The sequence below is a fragment of the Dasypus novemcinctus genome, chromosome 18 (genome assembly GCF_030445035.2).
Source record: "Dasypus novemcinctus isolate mDasNov1 chromosome 18, mDasNov1.1.hap2, whole genome shotgun sequence".
NCBI lineage: Eukaryota > Metazoa > Chordata > Mammalia > Cingulata > Dasypodidae > Dasypus > Dasypus novemcinctus.
This window is the reverse complement of record NC_080690.1, coordinates 15,883,234-15,902,179: the sequence shown is the minus strand read 5'-3', so window position 1 is coordinate 15,902,179 and position 18,946 is coordinate 15,883,234. Positions and strand designations below refer to the sequence as shown.

Genomic DNA, 18,946 nt, shown 5'->3' with positions numbered 1-18,946 from the left:
GGTATACCCTAGCAGTAGGTACACACCTGTGGTGATCAGCACCTTCACCAGCCACCTGTGGAAGAGAAAAAAAGGCTTGGTATTGGTAGTATGCATCACCAAGTACCAGCCAAGGTTAGTATTTGCCTGGAAGACTGCAGCATGTGTGGACAGAAGAATGTTCACGCAAAAGTAACTTGGGGTATCTGGAAAAAGAATGAACAGAGAACCTGACCTGATTTTGTGGGTGATCACCAATATTAGAATTTCTAAAAGAATATAATTTATCAAGATGTAATCGTCTCCTAGACTTTGATATTTATCAAGTCTGCCTTTCCACAAAGCCTTCTGGGATTCTCAAACATGCACATTCCCTCTCCTCAGACCATTCCAAGCAACATGCTTGTGCCTCTCATTACATCAGACACAAGATATTATTGTATATTTTTCTTTAGATGGTAAGTGCTGTGAGGGCAGAGATCCTACATAACCACTCTGAGTACGTGGTGGGCACGCAACTGATTCCAAGTTACAGTTATAGAAGGTATCTTGAAAAAAATGAGCAAGACTCAGACTCCAGACACAGTTTAGTCAAAATGAGCACTGGACTTGGATTCAAAAGACAGGGTTTTCAGTCCCTATTACTTACAGGTAATACCTTGGGAAAGTCAATTAACTCCTGCAAGTCTTTACTTCTTTTAAGTTACCTCAAAAGATCTACCTAACTCAGTCTAGGCAATGTTTTCAAGAGCTGCAACATCTATAAAGCCACCAAGCTAACAATTCGTAAATCTTTCAAAACCAATTATCTGATAATTACCTTTTTTTATGTACCCTAGTCTCACATCTAAAACGAGCCTTACTTCCTATTCACATTTTTTTTAAGATTTATTTTTATTTCTCTCCCCTTCCCCTCCCCCAGTTGTCTGCTCTCTGTATCCTTTTGCTATGTGTTCTTGTGTGTCCGCTTGTATTCTTGTCAGTGGCACCCGGAATCTGTGTCTCACTTTGTTGCATCATCTTGCTGCATCAGCTCTCCGTGTGTGCGGCGCCACTCCTGGGTAGGCTGCACTTTTTTCATGCTGGGCGGTTCTCCTTATGGGGCACACTCCTTGCACGTGGGGCTCCCCTATGCGGGGGACACCCCTATGTGACACAGCACTCCTTGCATGCATCAGCACTGCGTGGGTCAGCTCATCACACAGGTCAGGAGGCCTGGGATTTGAATCTTGGACCTCCCATGTGGTAGGCAGACACCCTATCTATTGGGTCAAATCCACTCCCCCCTATTCACTTCTGCTTTTCTCTTTCTACTCGATTCAGATTTGAATCCAATCTACATGAAAACAAATCCCATCAATATGTATATCCTGATAGAAAGTGGTTTCCTTCCTACACATTTCCCAACTCCCTTAAATTTGTTCTGTACAACTATAACATCTAAATATCAAGAAAAATTGCAGATAATTTCTTGATAATGCTTTGTATACTGGGCCAGGGTGATCTTACTCGCCAGTCCCACATTCCTGAGGGATTAAGAGGGAAATGAGCTCTAGGGAAAAGAGAAAATGAGAACTGGGTTTTATTCCTATGGGACTGAAACTTAATTTTCAAGAGACTGCTATACTGTTGCACTACAGTGCCTTTTCATACGACTGCCAGTTTTAGTATGAGGTGAACATTTTTATTCAGGAAATCAGACTCCCTCCTCTTCCCCTACCCCTCATTTTAAAATTCTCCTGATTTTATTCAGTTAAGCATAACTTTACTCATGGAGCAGGACTGACTATAATTAATAAGTTTAACAAGTCTCTTAACACCTAGAACACTATCTTGAATTTCACTGCGTACTTCGGTTTCAGTACAATACGAAAAACTTAGTTGAAGAAAAATGAATAATCAGCAACAACTTTCCCTCAAACCACACCTCTTAAAAGGAGATGGTAACAGTGCCTTGAAGATGATATAAAGTCAAAGAACATCACACATGACATTCCATGATAGAGAACCTTAACAGCCACACACTATGTACACTCACCCACTTGAATATGAACAAAAGTAATAGGTGAAGACACCCTGATTGGGAGAGTCTCAAAAGCAACAAGGTGTTGGGTCAGAAGTCTCTAGTATATAGGGCTAGATGAAGTGACATAGGATATTACGAATAGAGCCTCTTAATGGTACCCAGACCCTCATTTTGACTGTTGGGAAAAGGATTGCTTACCTTCAATGTGACGGCGCACTGTCCAGACAGCATTTGGATTACCGGGCAGTTCAGACACGGCCATTTCAGACACCTAAAATGGCAATTCACAGGACCCGTAAGCATGAAACACAGATGCTTATTACAACTACACTACATAATAAGGTCCCAAAGGAAGTAGTTGGACTATACCTGGATTAAGAGAATAGAACCATTTAGTCAAAAAAGAACTTAGGAAACCAAAAAAACAACAACAAAAAAACTAGATAGCAGCAATTCCTGTAACAGACTAGCAAGAAATCATGCTTGGTCTGGAATGGTACCATTACTGCAGCCAAAACCACATACTTCCCCTGGGTATAACACACCTGCATCCTCCCCAGAAAGGGAATAAACACTTGGGAATGAAATGGGCCATCTAAATTAGCATCACATTTCTTTAACAAGATGCCATAAAGCCAAATCCCACCTCTCTTTATGACCAATTCAAAATAAGGAAAAATAATCCCTTATTCCCTTGGCTGACAATCATCTTTCCTTCCTATAAGCTCTCAAAGAAATCAATCATTTGATTTCCACAAAAGCTACTGGAGAAACTATTCTCTACTAGATTTTTATGCTCCTTAAGTCAGATTCTGTAATACCTTAAATATCCTATAGGCCCTCAAAATTCAAAGTGAATGAACTATCTATGATTAACTCAAAATGATTAAAAGGAAGAAACTGGGTACAGGTTACACATGAATTCTCTGTTCTCACACCTTTTCCATTAAGTCTACAACCATTCTAAATAAAACATTTATTAAACATTTTAAAAGATATGATCTAAAGACAGTAGATATCAGACAGCTGAATATACTGTGCTATGTAACTCCCTTTTTTAAGAAGTATATTATTCATGAAAGGCATTAACCTTTTCTTAGTTTATGGATATAGTAACAGGAGGAAGAAGCCTGAGCATAACTACAGAAGAATCCTCGAACACTTCAAGTCAGTTACACTATGCCCTATACCAAATGTAGTAAGTGACTGACCCTGCTCAACTGAGAACAAAATATAGCCATAGGAGAGCAGATGCAGCTCAAGTAATTGAGCACCTTCTTCCCAAGTATGAGGTCCCATAGTCAATCTCTGGTACCTCCTAAAAACAAAACAAACTCAACCACTAAGTTACACAGGTTCCCCACATTGGAGGTCCTGAGTTCAATCCCCGGCCCTGGTACCTAAAAAGAAAAAAAACACACACACACATATGCGAGAGTGAGTCATTGATAAGAAGATACAATAGGGACATGGGAACACAATATTCAACAACTTTTAAATCTTTTTATATATCACAGATTTGTTTGCAGAGCTAGGAAAAAGTGTGGGGAAAAAACAAATTAAAAAATTTAAAAAAAAAGTGTGTGGGGAGCAGAGAACTAAAAAATGAGGATTCTTAATTGAATCATCTCTTAATTACACTGTACACAAAATTCTCTCTTAAATGCATATATGCCTTCTTTGTATTAGTCCTAGCTTTCATCAGGTGCTCAACGGAATCCACAGAGCAATAACTAAATAAACCACTAATCAAAATCAAGTTCATGATAACACCTTACCGTAATGTCTTATTTTTTTATTTTTAAAGATTTATTTATCTTTCCCCCTTCCTTTCCTCCCATCCTGCTGTTTTTTCTGTCTGTGTTTTCTTCTCATTTTCTCTCCTCTAGGATTTACTGGGATTTGATCCTGGAGACCCCTGATGGGGAGAGAGGTTCCTTATCAATTGCACCACCTCAGTTCCTGGTTTCTGATGCACTTCACACCTTGACTCTCCTTTTGACTCTTTTGATGTGTCATCATCTTGCTGCGTGACTGACTTGCACAGGAACCAGCTCACCACGCAGGCATTTGCGCGGGCACTGGCTCACCACACAGGCATGCTTTCTCTTTTTCTTTTTCACCAGGAAACCCCAGGGATAGAACCTGGGTCCTCCCATATGGTAGGCGGAAGCTCTATCACTTGAGTGACATCGGCTTCCCTTCATGTCTTATTTAAATGCCCCACAATTTCTTATTCTGAGAAGTGGAAAAATTGCTAACAGACCTAACTGATAAACTGGGTTCAGATCATTGTAAATTTTGTACACTCATGAATATTTTAAGAGTCAACATTTTTTTAAACTTCACAAGATAACGTTATTAACTAACATTTACTGAGTGCTTATATATGCCAGACCTTGAGCTAAGTGCTTCATATGCATCATCATATATATTAATTCTGACAATATTCCTTCCCCTTAAGGCAGGTATCATTAAGTCCATTTTACAGAAAAGTCAACAAAGGTTAATAACAGCTATTAAGAGAGAGAGCCAGAATTCAAAAACCAAGGTCATCTTGGCTGTGTTTCAATTAAAACTTATAAAATAAAGACAGCATGTCAGATTTTGCCTGTAGGCTATATAGTATGCCAATCCCGAGCTCTGAAAGCAAATTGTCACCGTAAGCTTTATTTTACTAATAAAATTAAGTCCAAGGCCTTGCTAAAAGGTATCAACACTAAGACCAAGATAAGAAGAGGATGTGGAATCTGAAAGGATAATTTTGAGAGTTCATTTCACCTAAAAGAACCGACGATAAAGGATTCATTAAATAAATTCTGATTCATCCACTTAGGTGGAATATTGTACAAACATTAAAAATGATGTCACTTAGCATGATAAGGAATAAATTTGATAAGATACAAATATACATATATACAGTTTACCATAAATAACTACCCAAACATTTTGAATAAAGATCAAGACCAGAAGAGAATAGAACAAAATGTTTTATATGCATTTCCTTAGTGTAATGCCTAGTAAGCTTGGAGTTAATTACAGGTATGTTTTCCCTTTTTATTCCCATTTGCCTACTTTTTAAAAAGTATGCATATCACACTAACATGTTAGGGAACCAGAAATCTAAACTCTAAACTTTAGGGAAAAAGGGAGAAAGAAAAATAAATTTCCTTCCACATAAACATTGAATTTATCTTTGATCTCATCAGAGTATAGCCATAGATTGCTTTGTCCATGCTTCCCTTCAAGCCTGGCAGGTGATCTAGAAATTCCAATCTTACCTCAAGTCCATGCCTTAAGACTCTAAGAGATGACCGAGGTCCCCTACCACAGGCCACATACAGCTGTGGAGTGTCTTCATTGGCCAAATCAGCTATCTGCATAAAGAAATAAGAAAAAAATGTCTACTTGTGCTGTGTTTTCACATTCAACCCTGACTCTCAAGACAAACTATTTTTAGTAGTTTGCAAAACTTATCTACTGACTCTAGAGGCACAACGGGGGAAAAAAAACCTCAACATTCCAAAAAGCAATCAGTTTGAAGTAGCAAGTTTTTCCAACAATAAAGGGCTTAAATCAGTTAGGTAAGCAAGGCACCTTTTACAATCAACAAAATGAAATGTTATATGATAACCTCCAACTGAAATTTAGTATTTCCTTCAATTAAAAAATAGATAACAGGGAAGCAGATGTGGCTCAACTGATAGGCATCTGTCTGCCACATGCATGGGAGGTCCAGGGTTCAAACCCAGGGCCTCCAGCTCATGTGGTAAGCTGGCCCACACAGGGCAGTGCAGTGAGCAAGGACTGCCCAGCCACACAGGGGTGTCCCCCGCGTAGCAGAGCCCCCTTGCGCAAGGAGTGCGCCCTGCATTGAGCCACCCCATGCAAAAAAAGCGCAGCCCACCCAGAAGTGGTACCACACACACAGAGAGCTGATGCAGCAAGATGGAACAACAGAGAGACAGATTCCTGGTGCTGCTGAGAATGAAAGTGGACACAAAAGAACACACAGCAAATGGACAGAGCAGAAAACAGGCAGGCGGGGAAGGGGAGAGAAATAAATAAATCTTAAAAAAAAAAAAAAAAGGTAACAAACTGCAGTATCAGTATCCGTGACTGTTACCAATAGAAATCATATTCATTCATATCCATATTAAAATTTATATCATTTACCCTCATCACTACTTCAAGATTATATTTAGGGAAAGAGATGAGGCTCAAGTGATTGGGCTCCCATCTACCATGTGGGAAGCCCTAGGCTTAATGCCCAAGGCCTCCTGGTAAAGGCAAGCTGGCACATGCGCAGAGAGCTGACGGCCAGCACCACAGAGCGCTAAGCTACGGTCCATGCCATGAACAGCTGGCACAGCAAGATGACGCATGAAAGAGAGATGAATAGACAGACAGACAGCGAGCACAGAAACAACAAGAAGGGAGGTGGGAAGAATAAATGTGAAAAAAAAAGATTGTATCTATTAGACCTGCTGCCTGACTGCACATGACAACTGTCCTACCTACATATCTACAGATGCTTCTTATAATACAGCTGAAGGACAGTTGTGTAACTTTGTACCTAGCTGCTGTTCAGCCACCAAACAGGGAAGCCATGTGTTCTCATACTGATAGTGCACATTTAGCTATTTCCAGTCCAATTATTAATCAGTAAGTCAAAAGAGGGAAGTTATTTGTATTGCAGATATTGTATTTAATATTAAAATGAGATACATAAATACCAAAAAAAGTTTTGACTCTCAGAAAGGTAGTGTAGGGAAGCGGATGTGGCTCAATTGATAGAACGTCTGCCTACCATATAGGAGGTCCAGGGTTCGGTACCCAGGGCCTCCTGGCCCATGTGGTAAGCTGGCCCAAGAACAGTGCTGCCGTGCACAAGGAGTTCCATGTCATGCTGGGGTTCCCCCCGCATAGGAGTGCCCCACGTGCAAGGAGTGCACCCCACAAGGAGAGCCACCCTGTGTAAAAAAAGCACAGTCTACCCAGGAGTGGCACCGCACACACACAGAGCTGACACAGCAAGATGACTCAACCAAGAGAGACAGATTCCCGGAGCTGCCTGACAAGAATGCAAGTGGACACAGAACAACACACAGCAAATGGAAGAGAGAGCAGACAACAGGGGGAGCAGGGGGAAGGGGAGAGAAATAAATCTTTAAAAAAAAGTACTGCAGCCTAGAGTAACACTGATGAGCATTTGGGCAGTGAGTGCATACAGCCTTCACTGGTGTCTTCTAAAAAAATTGGGTGCACTCACTTTAAATGCCCTATCTTGTTATCTTTAAAGTTAAATTTTTAAAATCACATATTTATCACAACTTAAAAATGTGTTACATTTACATATATATTATTACTACATGCACTTAAAAACATTCAGAAAAGATGTCTCATCATACTAGTAAAGAAATTCATGGCATAAAAAAAAGAAATGTTTAAGAAGTCCTATAGATACTTCCTGTCAAGTTCATTCTTTTTTTTTTTTTTCTGTGTCTTTTTGCTGCGTCTTGTTTCTTTGTCCGCTTCTGTTGTCGTCAGCAGCACGGGAAGTGTGGGCGGCGCCATTCCTCGGCAAGCTGCTCCCTCCTTCGCGCTGGGCGGCTCTCCTTATGGGTGCACTCCTTGCGCGTGGGGCTCCCCTACGCTGGGGACACCCCTGTGTAGCAGGGCACTCCTTGCGCACATCAGCACTGCAAATGGGCCAGCTCCACACAGGTCAAGGAGGCCCGGGGCTTGAACCGCGGACCTCCCATGTGGTAGACGGATGCCCTAACCACTGGGCCAAAGTCCGTTTCCCCAAGTTCATTCTTGATCTATAAATTACTTCCCTCAAATTCCAATGAAGGGAGGTAAATTGGAATAATCAAATTAGGAATTACTCATACTTATTTTTTCTTACCCTCAAAGTACGCCTTTCTCAAAAAGGGAGGAGCACAGAAGCAGTTCACTTCAGCCTCATTAATCATAACCAGGAGAGTGCCTGAACGCTGAATTGTGTAACCGAGCACACAGTACCCAAGCATCTAGAAGTTTGATCAAATAACAGGGTGATCTCAAAAGATCACCAGAGGGAAGCGGACTTGGCCCAGTGCTTAGGACGTCCGTCTACCACATGGGAGGTCTGCGGTTCAAACCCCAGGCCTCCTTGACCCGTGTGGAGCTGGCCCATGTGCAGTGCTGATGCGTGCAAGGAGTGCCATGCCACACAGGGGTGTCCCCGCATAGGGGAGCCCCACGTGCAAGGAGTGCGCCCCATAAGGAGAGCCGCCCAGCAGGAAAGAAAGTTCAGCCTGTCCAGGAATGGCATCGCACACATGGAGAGCTGACACAGCATGACGACGCAACAAAAAGAAAGACTCCCGTGCCGCTGACAACAGAAGCGGACAAAGAAGAACACGCGGCAAATGGACACAGAGAGCAGGGGGGTTGGGGGAAGGGGAGAGAAATAAAAATAAATAAATAAATCTTAAAAAAAAAAATCACTAGAATCTCAGCAATCCAAGACACAATGCCATGGTAACACTCCTAGCTGCTACAATTGAGCACCAATAGTGGGGGTAACAATCCCCATTCTGAGTCACCTCAGCTGCTATTAGTGACAATGTCTCAGCAATGTTGAAAAGAGAAATTGAATATCAAAATGAGATACATAAAATACAGCTACACAGATTTAAGTATTTAAAAAATCAATCTTAGAGTATTATATAGTGTATGAGCCCATTTACATTAAAAAGAAAAAAGTTATAACATACACATCATTGCAGATGCAGAGAAAATACCTGGAAGCAATCACAAGAAGTTAACTGCAACTGCCTCAATACAGCGGAAGGCTGAGAAGACAGTCCTCTTTTTCACCTTTTATATAGTTTGCATTTTTTACAATAAACATGAGTTTTATATAATAAATAGATAGGCGGTAGATAGATAAAAAATTTATATAAACACATATATATTAATAAAAGTCCAAGGATTTACATAATGGTTTCATTCCTAAACTCTCACCTCTAGCTGCTTAACCATTACACTTTGGTGATTCCAAAGAGATGCTAACAAACCTGTCTCATAGGTCAGCCCCTACTTTAACTGGAGGAAAATTTGAACCTCATTAAATTTGATTTGAATACAGTTAGCTGGCTCTGCTCATTATGGAGGTGAATGCGAAGGCCCACACCTGGCAAAACAGAATGGGAGAGAGGCTATCCAACTCATCAACCAGCACAAGGTTTTTCAGTGGTCTTGGCTGAAAGAAGAATGTGTCTCCTTCTTCCAGAGGCATAGCAGATGAAAATTCAGGTTCTTCATCATCATCTCCAAGATGTGCGATTTGATATAAGTAACTGGGGGAAAATAAGGAAGAGAGTTTAGTTAAAACATTTTCAGTATGTTAAGATAATGTCTGACGCCAGCATAATGCTCATAAAGCACTCTTACAAATGTATTAATAATATGCATTACTAAGTCAGCATCTATAGTTTGAAATCACTGCTTTTCTGAGTTGGGTTTTCTTCCTTTTCCTTAAGACTAGAACAGGAACAAAGAAAATAGATTAGTGAATTCATCAACTGGTACAATGAAAGGATCTTAGTATCAGAGTAGTTAAAAGCAGTCACTAGAGCTAGACTGCCTAGGTTTGAATCCCAGTTCTGTCCTTTAACTAGCCATATAACCTTAGCTCATTACTTAAGCTTCCTGTGTCTAACTTGTTTTTGCCTTGCTGATGAAATGGAAATAATAGTACTTCCCCATAGCATTAAATGAGTTAGTATTTGTTAGGAACTTGGAACACAGTACATGGCACCTAGAAGCACAGTGTATATAAAATAAAAGTCCAAAGAAAATTTATAACCATTTTCTACTTTCACCAGTAAGTAGGCCAAACCTACCAAAATACAAGCAATGGTAAAGATCATGCAAAAGAACACTGATTTGGGAAGCAGATGTGGCTTAACTGATGGAGCGTCCACCTATCATATAGGAGGTCCAGTGTTCAAACCCAAGGCCTCCTGACCTGAGTAGTGAGCTGGCCCACACATAGTGCTGCTGAGTGTAAGGAATGCCATGCCACGCAGGGGTGTCCCCCACGTAAGGGAGACTCACACACCAGGAGTGCACCCTGCAAAGAGAAACACCCCGCACACACACACACAAAAAGCGCAGCGTGGGAGTGGCACCGCACACACAGAGAGCTGAAGCAGCAAGATGATGATGCAACAAGAAGAGACACAGATTTCCGGTGCCACAGATAAGAATGCAGACAGAGAAGAGCACGCAGCAAATGGACACAGAGAGCACAACACAAGGGGGGGCAGGGAAAGAAATAAAAATAAATCTTTAAAAAAAAGAACACTAATTTCATTACTTCCCTAACAAACCAAAGATCTAGCGATAACAAGCCACAAAATAATCTTGCCCTCCTCCATCCTTTGGCTAATGCTTTGTGAATCAATTCAAACACAAATCACTCCAAGGTATATACTACTCAAGAATGTCAAAAGCCAAAGATAAAGACTAAATCGGGAAAGCAGGAAGAGAGAAGCAAACCATCACATACAAGGGACACCCAAAAAGACTTAGTATGGATTTATCCTCAGAAACAATGGAAGTGAGAAGACAGTGGTATGATATAATTAGGATACTAAAAGGGCAAAATAGCCAGCTGGGAATTCTTTATCCAGCAAAAGTGTCCTTCAAATACGAAGGTGAGTTTAAAATAATCACAAATAAACAGAAACTAAGAGAATTTGTAAAAAAAAAAAAAAAGAATCTCGCTCTCCAGGAAATAAAGGGAGCCCTAAAGCTGCAAAGGAAAAGACAGGAGAGAGAGGCTTGGAGGAGACTATAAAAGGGAAGACTTAATAGTAAGGATAACCAAAAAGATAAAATCACAGACAAAAATAAGATATATGAAAGATAAAAGGTACTACATATCATTTGACTCCATCTATACAAAATATAAGTACAAATAAATTAGAAAGACAGAAACAGAATAGGAGCTATGTATGACAGGGGAATGATAAAAGAGACTAAGAGATTATTAAGAGGTAGAGTTTTTTAGTTTGTCCATTTTTTTGTTTTATCATTATTATTTTTGGAGTAATGAAAATGCTTTAACATTGATGGAAGTCATGAATGCACAACTCTGATTAAACTAAATACCAGTGATTATATATTTTGGATAGACTGTATGTTTTATGAATATGTATCAATAAAATTGATTTTAAAAAAAGATTCTTGCTAATCCTAAAAAAAAAAAAAGGCTAATCACAAAAAATAGCAATTTGAAATACTCTGTATATGATGGTGTAACTATTTGAAGGTCGTCCAGGCCAGCGGGACACTAACGGGGGCTCGAGTACCGGTCAGGGAGGAATGTTATGGGACAAGAGACACGAAGGACGACAGCCAGACAGAGTTCAGATCAAGCTGCCGCAAAATTTTATTAAAGGGGCTGAGCATATATACTCTGGGGGGGGGGGGTGGCGGGTAAGGATAGGTGGCCGTCTGGGATTGGCAGCTGCTGTTGCTGGGGGAAGTGGCAGAGGTAAGGTGATTGGTTCTGGCTGTTACTGAGGGAAATAGCAGAAGTAAGGTTAGGAGGCAATTACTGATTGGTGGTCGCACTGACTGCCTGAGGCGTTGGCTGGGCTAGAAAGGGCCCGCTTCTTCCGTGAAGAAGGCTGAGTATACTGTAGACCGTTACTGTATCAGCTCTGGCAGCCATTATGTGCTCCTTGGTATTGCTGAAGGCAAGCGCTGTCCTGAATGTCCCCAACATAACTACACCATCATTAAGTATACACTTGGCTTTTTTTTGTTAATTCAGCGGTTTTGAGATATATTCACATACCATATGATTACACTTGGCTTTTGAGAAGCTGCCAATTAATATCAAACACCAGCACGATGAAAAAGCTTTGGCAATGGATAGTTTTGATGGTAGCACAACACTGCAAATCTAATTAATGCCTATAAACTGTATATGTAGAAGTGGTTAAAATTGCAAATTTTGTTTTATATGTTACAACAATTAAAAAAGAAATCAAACGCCAGCCTATTAATCATGCTTAGGTATAAGCAATACAGCAGACCTTCAATATCAAGCATTTTGAATAACTCTGAGTGCAGCTTTTTAGCAGGACAAAATGATTATTAAACTAGTGACTGAAACACAAAGTACTCGATAAATGAAGTCAAACAAACCACAATGTTTAAACTTTTGGGAAACATACCATAATCTATACTAAATTATGAAGGGGGAAAAACAGCTTATTATCCTTAAAAGATTTACAATAGAACTGAGAAGACACAGCACACATATAAAAAGTTAATACAAGCTTCATACTCAGGCAAGACATCTATATAGTTAAGCCCAGCCTTAAATTAAGCCAAATCCAATATACCTTCAGTATTCTAGTAACAGCCAAATAACCAAAAGGATGCTGGGTTCATGACCTCCATCACAGGAAAGTTTACTCTGGCTCAATCTTAATAAACCAGCACTAGAGTGCCATACTTAAGGGACTATGGAGCCAGAGTTAGAGCTAGCTGTGTGATTTTAGTGAAGTTTCTTAAATGCTTTCTGGACCAATTCCCCAAACTAATACAAGAAAATAATTTAGAACAGTGCCAGACACAGACGAGTCCTAAATAAATGTTCCCAAGGAATCCTTAAATTATTCCTAATTAAAGAAAAGTAAAAGGGAAAACAGTTCAAAATGGGTGGGATACAAGACAACAGATGGTGACAAAGCAGAAGTGGCACAGGATCATAGAATTCTAGCCAATATTCATTTTAATTATGAGAAAACTGAGCATTAGGTTAGTTGAGTGGTTTGCATACATTCTTAATGCAGTGGCAAACTTGGGGGAAATGATTTCATCAGTTGTGTCTTCTCTGCTTAGTTTTGCAGGAAACACAATGTAGTTTAATAAGGAGACTACTAGTTCAGGCTAAAGCAGGGGAAAAAAAAAAAAAAGGAAACAGAGATAACGAGGTTTCACACGAGTTGCTTGAACTAGCCCAAGAGTCAAGGACAGTAGGACCTCATTTTCCGTGACCAATGTGTTCCAAGACCCTTCGTGTAAGTTGAAAATCACGCCTAACAGCAAACTCTATAATTTATGAAGTATTTCTTATACGAACACATTTATCACTTTAGTAAATAAGGAAAATAAACACTCTAGTAACAAGTGAACAATATTAATCACAGAATTTTAAAAAATTTTAACTTCTCTCTCTCTGCCTGTGCTTTTCTCAATTGCCAACTGCATGTACCACAATTCACATGTGTGGAGTTCATGTAAAACAAAGTCCTAACTCAATATTTATTCATGAAATATCCAGCAAATAGCTCAGGAGAGACATCACTTGTAAAGATATATTTGTGTAGCCACCTACAGTGGGATGGCTTTAAGCTAATGAAGATGAAGATAACCAAGACAAAGGATGTAAAACTTTTGTTTTTAAAGGACTGAAAATATTCTTGTTAAAAACCCTTAGACTTAAAGTCACACCTCCATCATACCCATTTTTATAACAATTGTGGTGAATTTCAATAATAAAAGAATTACTCACTGGTTTCCAAATTCTGATGCTACAAAAAGGAAGCCTGTTTTAAGCACACACATGGCGGCAGCAACAGGCACAGTATCAAAATACTTGAGGCGGATCTCAGTAACCTGGAGTGGGGAGGAAAAAAAGATTCTGATGTGTAGGCAAGTGAAGTCAGGCCACAGCGGGAGCCCAGTATTATTGTAAAATAAACAGAATAAGCAGAGTAGCAAATAAAATACTGTATTTAATTTTATATCTAAATTAGAGGCCAGCAAATTACAGCTCTCTAACCAGCCATACCTATTCATTTGTATATTCGTTATGGCTGCTTTTAGTGCTACAATAGCAAAGTTAAGAGAGACCATCTGGCCAATAAAAACGCAAAGTATTTACACTTTATGGTCTTAACAAAAGTCTGTTGACCCTTATCTGAACAGATGTTATCTAAGATATTCCCCAATCATTTAGGGAGCTCATCAGTAGGATGAAAGAAATAAAGGTTTGTGTTTATTACCAGTTTACAGGAGACACAAAGAGCTTTCTATTGTTAATCAAACCAATTTCTACCACTTGAAAATAATCACTAGAAAGTGGCATGGCCAAGTCTTACATTATTATAGATGAGATTATCAGATCAGAACTCTGTTAACCAAGAGAGAAAACCTGCATTCATATATACCAGTCCAGAGTTTTAAAAGCTTAAACACCTTAGGCAACTACTTCGTTTTCCCCTCCAATCCATGGTCTGCTTACCATATCTTCATCTGTCTCCAAAGTGATCTTGAAAATATCTCCCTGCTCAGTTTGCGCCAAAAAGAAGAACATTGATTTGGTCTTATGGGTAGCAGAGCAGACAAAAATCATTCCTCTTTCAGGGTCATCCAGGTCATTCTAGAAAAAGTCAAGCACACAACCATCTTAAAAATGTGTACTACTTGGATTTTGGCTGTTAACAACAAGGATCATACAGGCCACAGAAGATTCAGAGGCACCTGAAACCTCTCTATACAAACTTTGACCTGGAGCAGCCCACCAGCAGGGCAGTAAAATAGTGTAGTTAAAAATCCTTGTCTGCTGGAAATATATGAAAGCTTGCATACCAAAGAGCCACAATTCCATTGTATAGTCTGATCAGATCAGTAAGGTCAAAACTATCTCCAGAAAAAAATGTCAGAGAAGAGACATGAAATTTAAAGAATCATCATTTCAGACTGTGAATAATACACTCACATACAACCACAATGCTACCATCCAAACTGTCATTGGTCCTATTCTATATCAACTTCCTTGATTCCCAAAAGGTGCCTGTTGGCTATGATTTTGGGATTTAATTCCCTTTCTCAAAGAACTTGTTTTGCTTTTACTAAAATATTTTACCAGCTTTGTTGAAAATTAAAAATTTACGAAGAAACTAAAACTGTTAACATTGTAATTACAAAAAATTAGTTCATTTCACAAATACAAATATTTTTTCTCTTAAAGCAAAAAAAGGCCTTACCCTTCTTCTGGGAATTGGGCAGCGAATATCTGGTTGGTCACCAAAGTTCTTATAGGTGATATAGTTTTCAGAGCAGATCAGCACTCCACTTGGACCATCTGACCCGCCTGGGACTGTCAGAGAAAATAAAACTTAGCAGTGACTTGATGTAACTATGAACTACAATTTAGCTTTCAATTCCTTCTCTCCTCGATACAACCTGATGAAGATACGGTGTAAGCTGAGAAATATTCCATGTGTTTCTTTTCCCTGACAGCTAAGCTAGATAAGGATGGAGCAGTCTGTGTTTATATATAAGGTTTGGGCAATCTCATCCAGCACCTGTCCAGATATTTGATAACATGTCTAAATTTTTATCTCTAGCCCAGACAGTTCTCAGCCTCAGACCTATAATCCAACTGCCTACTGGATACTTCCACACAGATGTTCCTCAGTGTGCGGTTCCATACTGCATACTCAAAAATGCAGTATGTTCATAAACAAAGTCAAGTTCCTTCCCAAATCTTTTCTACTTTCTGGATCCTCTATCTCAAGAGAATACCACCATCCACCACTAAGTCAAACTAGAAACCTGGGTGTCAACCTTCACTTGCCTCCTTCCTACAATCCTCCCTCCTTCAGCCCTGATTCCACCTCCTTAGCAGCTCTCAAATCTAATCCATTTCTCTCACGCTGCTACCATCCCTTGACAGTGAAATAGTTTTCTAACCAGTCTCACAGCTTAAAGTCTTAACTATCCTCCACTCCATTAACCAAAATGTAAGCAAGTAATCTTTCTAAAATGTCAATCTTATGAAATTATTCCCTGCCTAATAGCCTTCAATAGCTACCATCCCCACAGCTACTCCTACCCAATAAGAGCCAATAAGATGAGTTTTCATCCTTTGACTGGATCATGCTCTTTCTTGCATTTGAGCTGCTGTACATGCTATTTCTTTTGACTGTAACAGAAACTACCACCATCATTCCCCTATACTTAGCTAACTCGAAATTAGTCCTTAGGTTTCAACTTGAGAATACTTCTCCAGAAAGCTTTCTCTAACATACTTCCTTCCTCTCCTAGGGTTAGGAACTCCTACTCTACACTGTCATGGCACTTGACACGCTGTATGGCAATGTTTTGGTTACTTGTCTGTATTCCCCACTTGACTCAAACCTCCATGAAGGGAGGCACTACATTTAATTTTTCTCAACTGCAGCCTCAAGTTGACATAGCACATACTGATAGGAGACAACAAATATTATTGGTGGATTGAGCAAGGACCTCATATATGAAAGGTATGATAACATATTGCAGCAAGTAATGAAACGTAAAGTGCATTTTCCAAAGTTCACCTGCTTAATGTACAAAGTCTCTTCCTAAGATTTAATAGCCAAAGACAAGGGCTTTCTTGTATATTCTTAAAAATCCTCCCCAATAAAATAAATCTTGTCTTAAATTAGTCACAAAGTGTAAACTTTAAAAAAAAAAAGATTTATTTATTTGTCCCCCCCCACCCCCCCAACCCAGTTGTCTGTTCTGTGTCTATTTGCTACGTCTTGTTTCTTTGTCCGCTTCTGTTGTTGTCAGCTGCACAGGAATCTGTGTTTCTTTTTTGTTGCGTCATCTTGTTGTGTCAGCTCTCCGTGTGGGCGGCGCCATTCTTAGGCAAGCTGCACCATTCTTAGGCAGGCTGCATTTTGTTTCGCGCTGGGCAGCTCTCCTTATGGGGCGCACTCCTTGCGCGTGGGGCTCCCCTACGCAGGGGACACCCCTGCGTGGCACGGCACTCCTTGCACAAATCAGCACTGCACATGGGCCAGCTCCACACAGGTCAAAGGAGGTCCGGGGTTTGAAACGCGGACCTCCCATGTGGTAGACGGACGTCCTAACCACTGGGCCAAGTCCGTTTCCCGTAAGTATAAACTTAAGTGTAAATGATTCAAAGGACTGAATCACTGTCATCACCAAGGATGCTGAAATTTAGATGACCACAAGTAGTTGTCCTATTTAGTCTTAATGAATTAAACGGATTCTTTCTATTGCTGAACCATCTTTGAGATCCTATAAAAATCTTACTCAGTTGAGATGAGCTATAGTCTATTTAAAACAGTTAACTTGATTTGCTAAAATGTTAAGATTTTTATAACTACAATCATAAGTGAAACTAGCCTAAAAACTTTATCATTCTTCTCCAGTTTTGATACTGAAGTTTATTTGGCACATATAGCAGTTCAGTGGCTTTTCTTCTTTCTATCTCTGGAGAAACTTTTTAGGCAGTATATCCATTACGGTATGATAATGGTTTCCCTGAAAATTCTGGATCTTAAGTCTTTTTTGGGGGAGGTTTTTGACTATTGTTTCAAATTCTTAAAAGGATACTGGCCTACTCAGGTATATAATTTCTTCTTGGATCAACTTTGTTAACAGTTTTTAAAAACATTTCCATTTAAATTAGGTCTTCAAATTCACGGGCTTATAGTTTTATCTTGTTAGGTCTGCCTGTCATTTGTCTTGCCAAAGAACTGGGTTTTGATTTTCTTATTAAGAGGTAAAGAGTGCAGCCAAAATGTCACAGATGTTAATAGTAATCAAAAACATATTACAAAGCTACAGTGATCCAAACAGCCTCTCAAAGGCCCTACAAAGTGACTCTACAACCAATTACGGGGTCCACTGCCCAGTTTTGTTTTGTTTTTTTTTTTAAGATTTATTTATTTTATTTAACCCCCCCCCTTTCCCTGGTTGTCTGTTCTCTGTGTCTATTTGTTGTGTCTTGTTTCTTTGTCCGCTTCTGTTGTCGTCAGCGGCATGGGAAGTGTGGGCGGTGCCATTCCTGGGCAGGCTGCACTTTGTTTCGCGCTGGGCGGCTCTCCTCACGGGGCACACTCCTTGCACTTGGGGCTCCCCTACACGGGGAACACCCATGCATGGCACGGCACTCCTTGCACGCATCAGCACTGCACATGGGCCAGCTCCACACGGGTCAAGGAGGCCCGGGGTTTGAACCGCGGACCTCCCATGTGGTAGACGGATGCCCCAACCACTGGGCCAAGTCCGTTTCCCCACTGCCCAGTTTTGAGTAACCAATCCGAACAATCCAGGTTGAGCCAAGAATCAAAGAGTAGTGATTAACACACAGCCTCCTGCCACTAAATCCCTACAAAAGAAAAACTGAGCATCTGAATAAATTACATTCTAATCAGATGCCTAGATATCAGCAAAAAATCGTAAGCCACACTAAGAAAATAGAAGACATGGCCCAAGAAAAGGAATGTATCAAAGCACAGGAGAGATGCAGAATTTCAAAAAACTAATCAGCGAGATGCACACAAATTTCCAAAATCAAATTAATGACATGAAAGACAATAAAGTCAAAGAGATAAACGACATCAAGACATTGAGGGAAGTGGATATGGCTCAAGTGACAGCTTTCCGCCTACCATATGCGGAGACCTGGGTTTGATCCCTGGGGCCTCCTGATGAAAAAGAAGAGAAAGCATGCCCGCGTGGCAAGCCAGTGCCTGCACAAGTGCCCGCGTGGTGAGCCAGTACATCACCCGAGTAAGTCACGCAGGAAGATGATGACACATCAAAAGAGAGAAAAGGGGAGAGGTCAAGGTGAAGCACAGCAGAAACCAGGAACTGAGGGGGTACAATTGACAGGGAACCTCTCACTTTATATGAGGTCTCCAGGATTCAATCCTGATGAATCCTAGAGGAGAGAAAATAAAGAAGAATTTGAAATCCTGAAGAGAAAAGTAACAGAGCTCATAGCAATGAAAGACACAACAGGTGAGACCAAAAACACATATGAGGCATACAAGAGCAGACTCAAAATGACAGAAGAAATAAGTGATACCAAACACAGAACAACTAAAACTGAAGAAAGAAAAG

The 18,946-nt window shown here is 40.1% G+C and overlaps 1 protein-coding gene and 1 non-coding gene across 9 annotated transcripts in view; both read right to left on the bottom strand.

Moving 5' to 3' along the window:
* SF3B3 (splicing factor 3b subunit 3) overlaps positions 1-18,946 on the bottom strand; it is a 58,549-nt gene that overhangs the window by 26,266 nt on the left and 13,337 nt on the right. For all 8 annotated transcript variants that reach the window (XM_071209083.1, XM_058279743.1, XM_058279741.2 and 5 more), the window contains exons 6-11: positions 15,070-15,182; positions 14,325-14,462; positions 13,593-13,696; positions 9,189-9,354; positions 5,287-5,382; positions 2,204-2,276 (exon numbers count right to left, since the gene is read on the bottom strand). In XM_071209083.1, coding sequence (XP_071065184.1) covers positions 2,204-2,276; positions 5,287-5,382; positions 9,189-9,354; positions 13,593-13,696; positions 14,325-14,462; positions 15,070-15,182 — 690 coding nt within the window. The remainder of the gene's footprint in view (positions 1-2,203; positions 2,277-5,286; positions 5,383-9,188; positions 9,355-13,592; positions 13,697-14,324; positions 14,463-15,069; positions 15,183-18,946) is intronic.
* On the bottom strand, positions 14,695-14,785 carry LOC111759517 (small nucleolar RNA SNORD111). Its single transcript, XR_002793478.1, has one exon. It is a non-coding gene; the product is annotated as a small nucleolar RNA SNORD111 (small nucleolar RNA).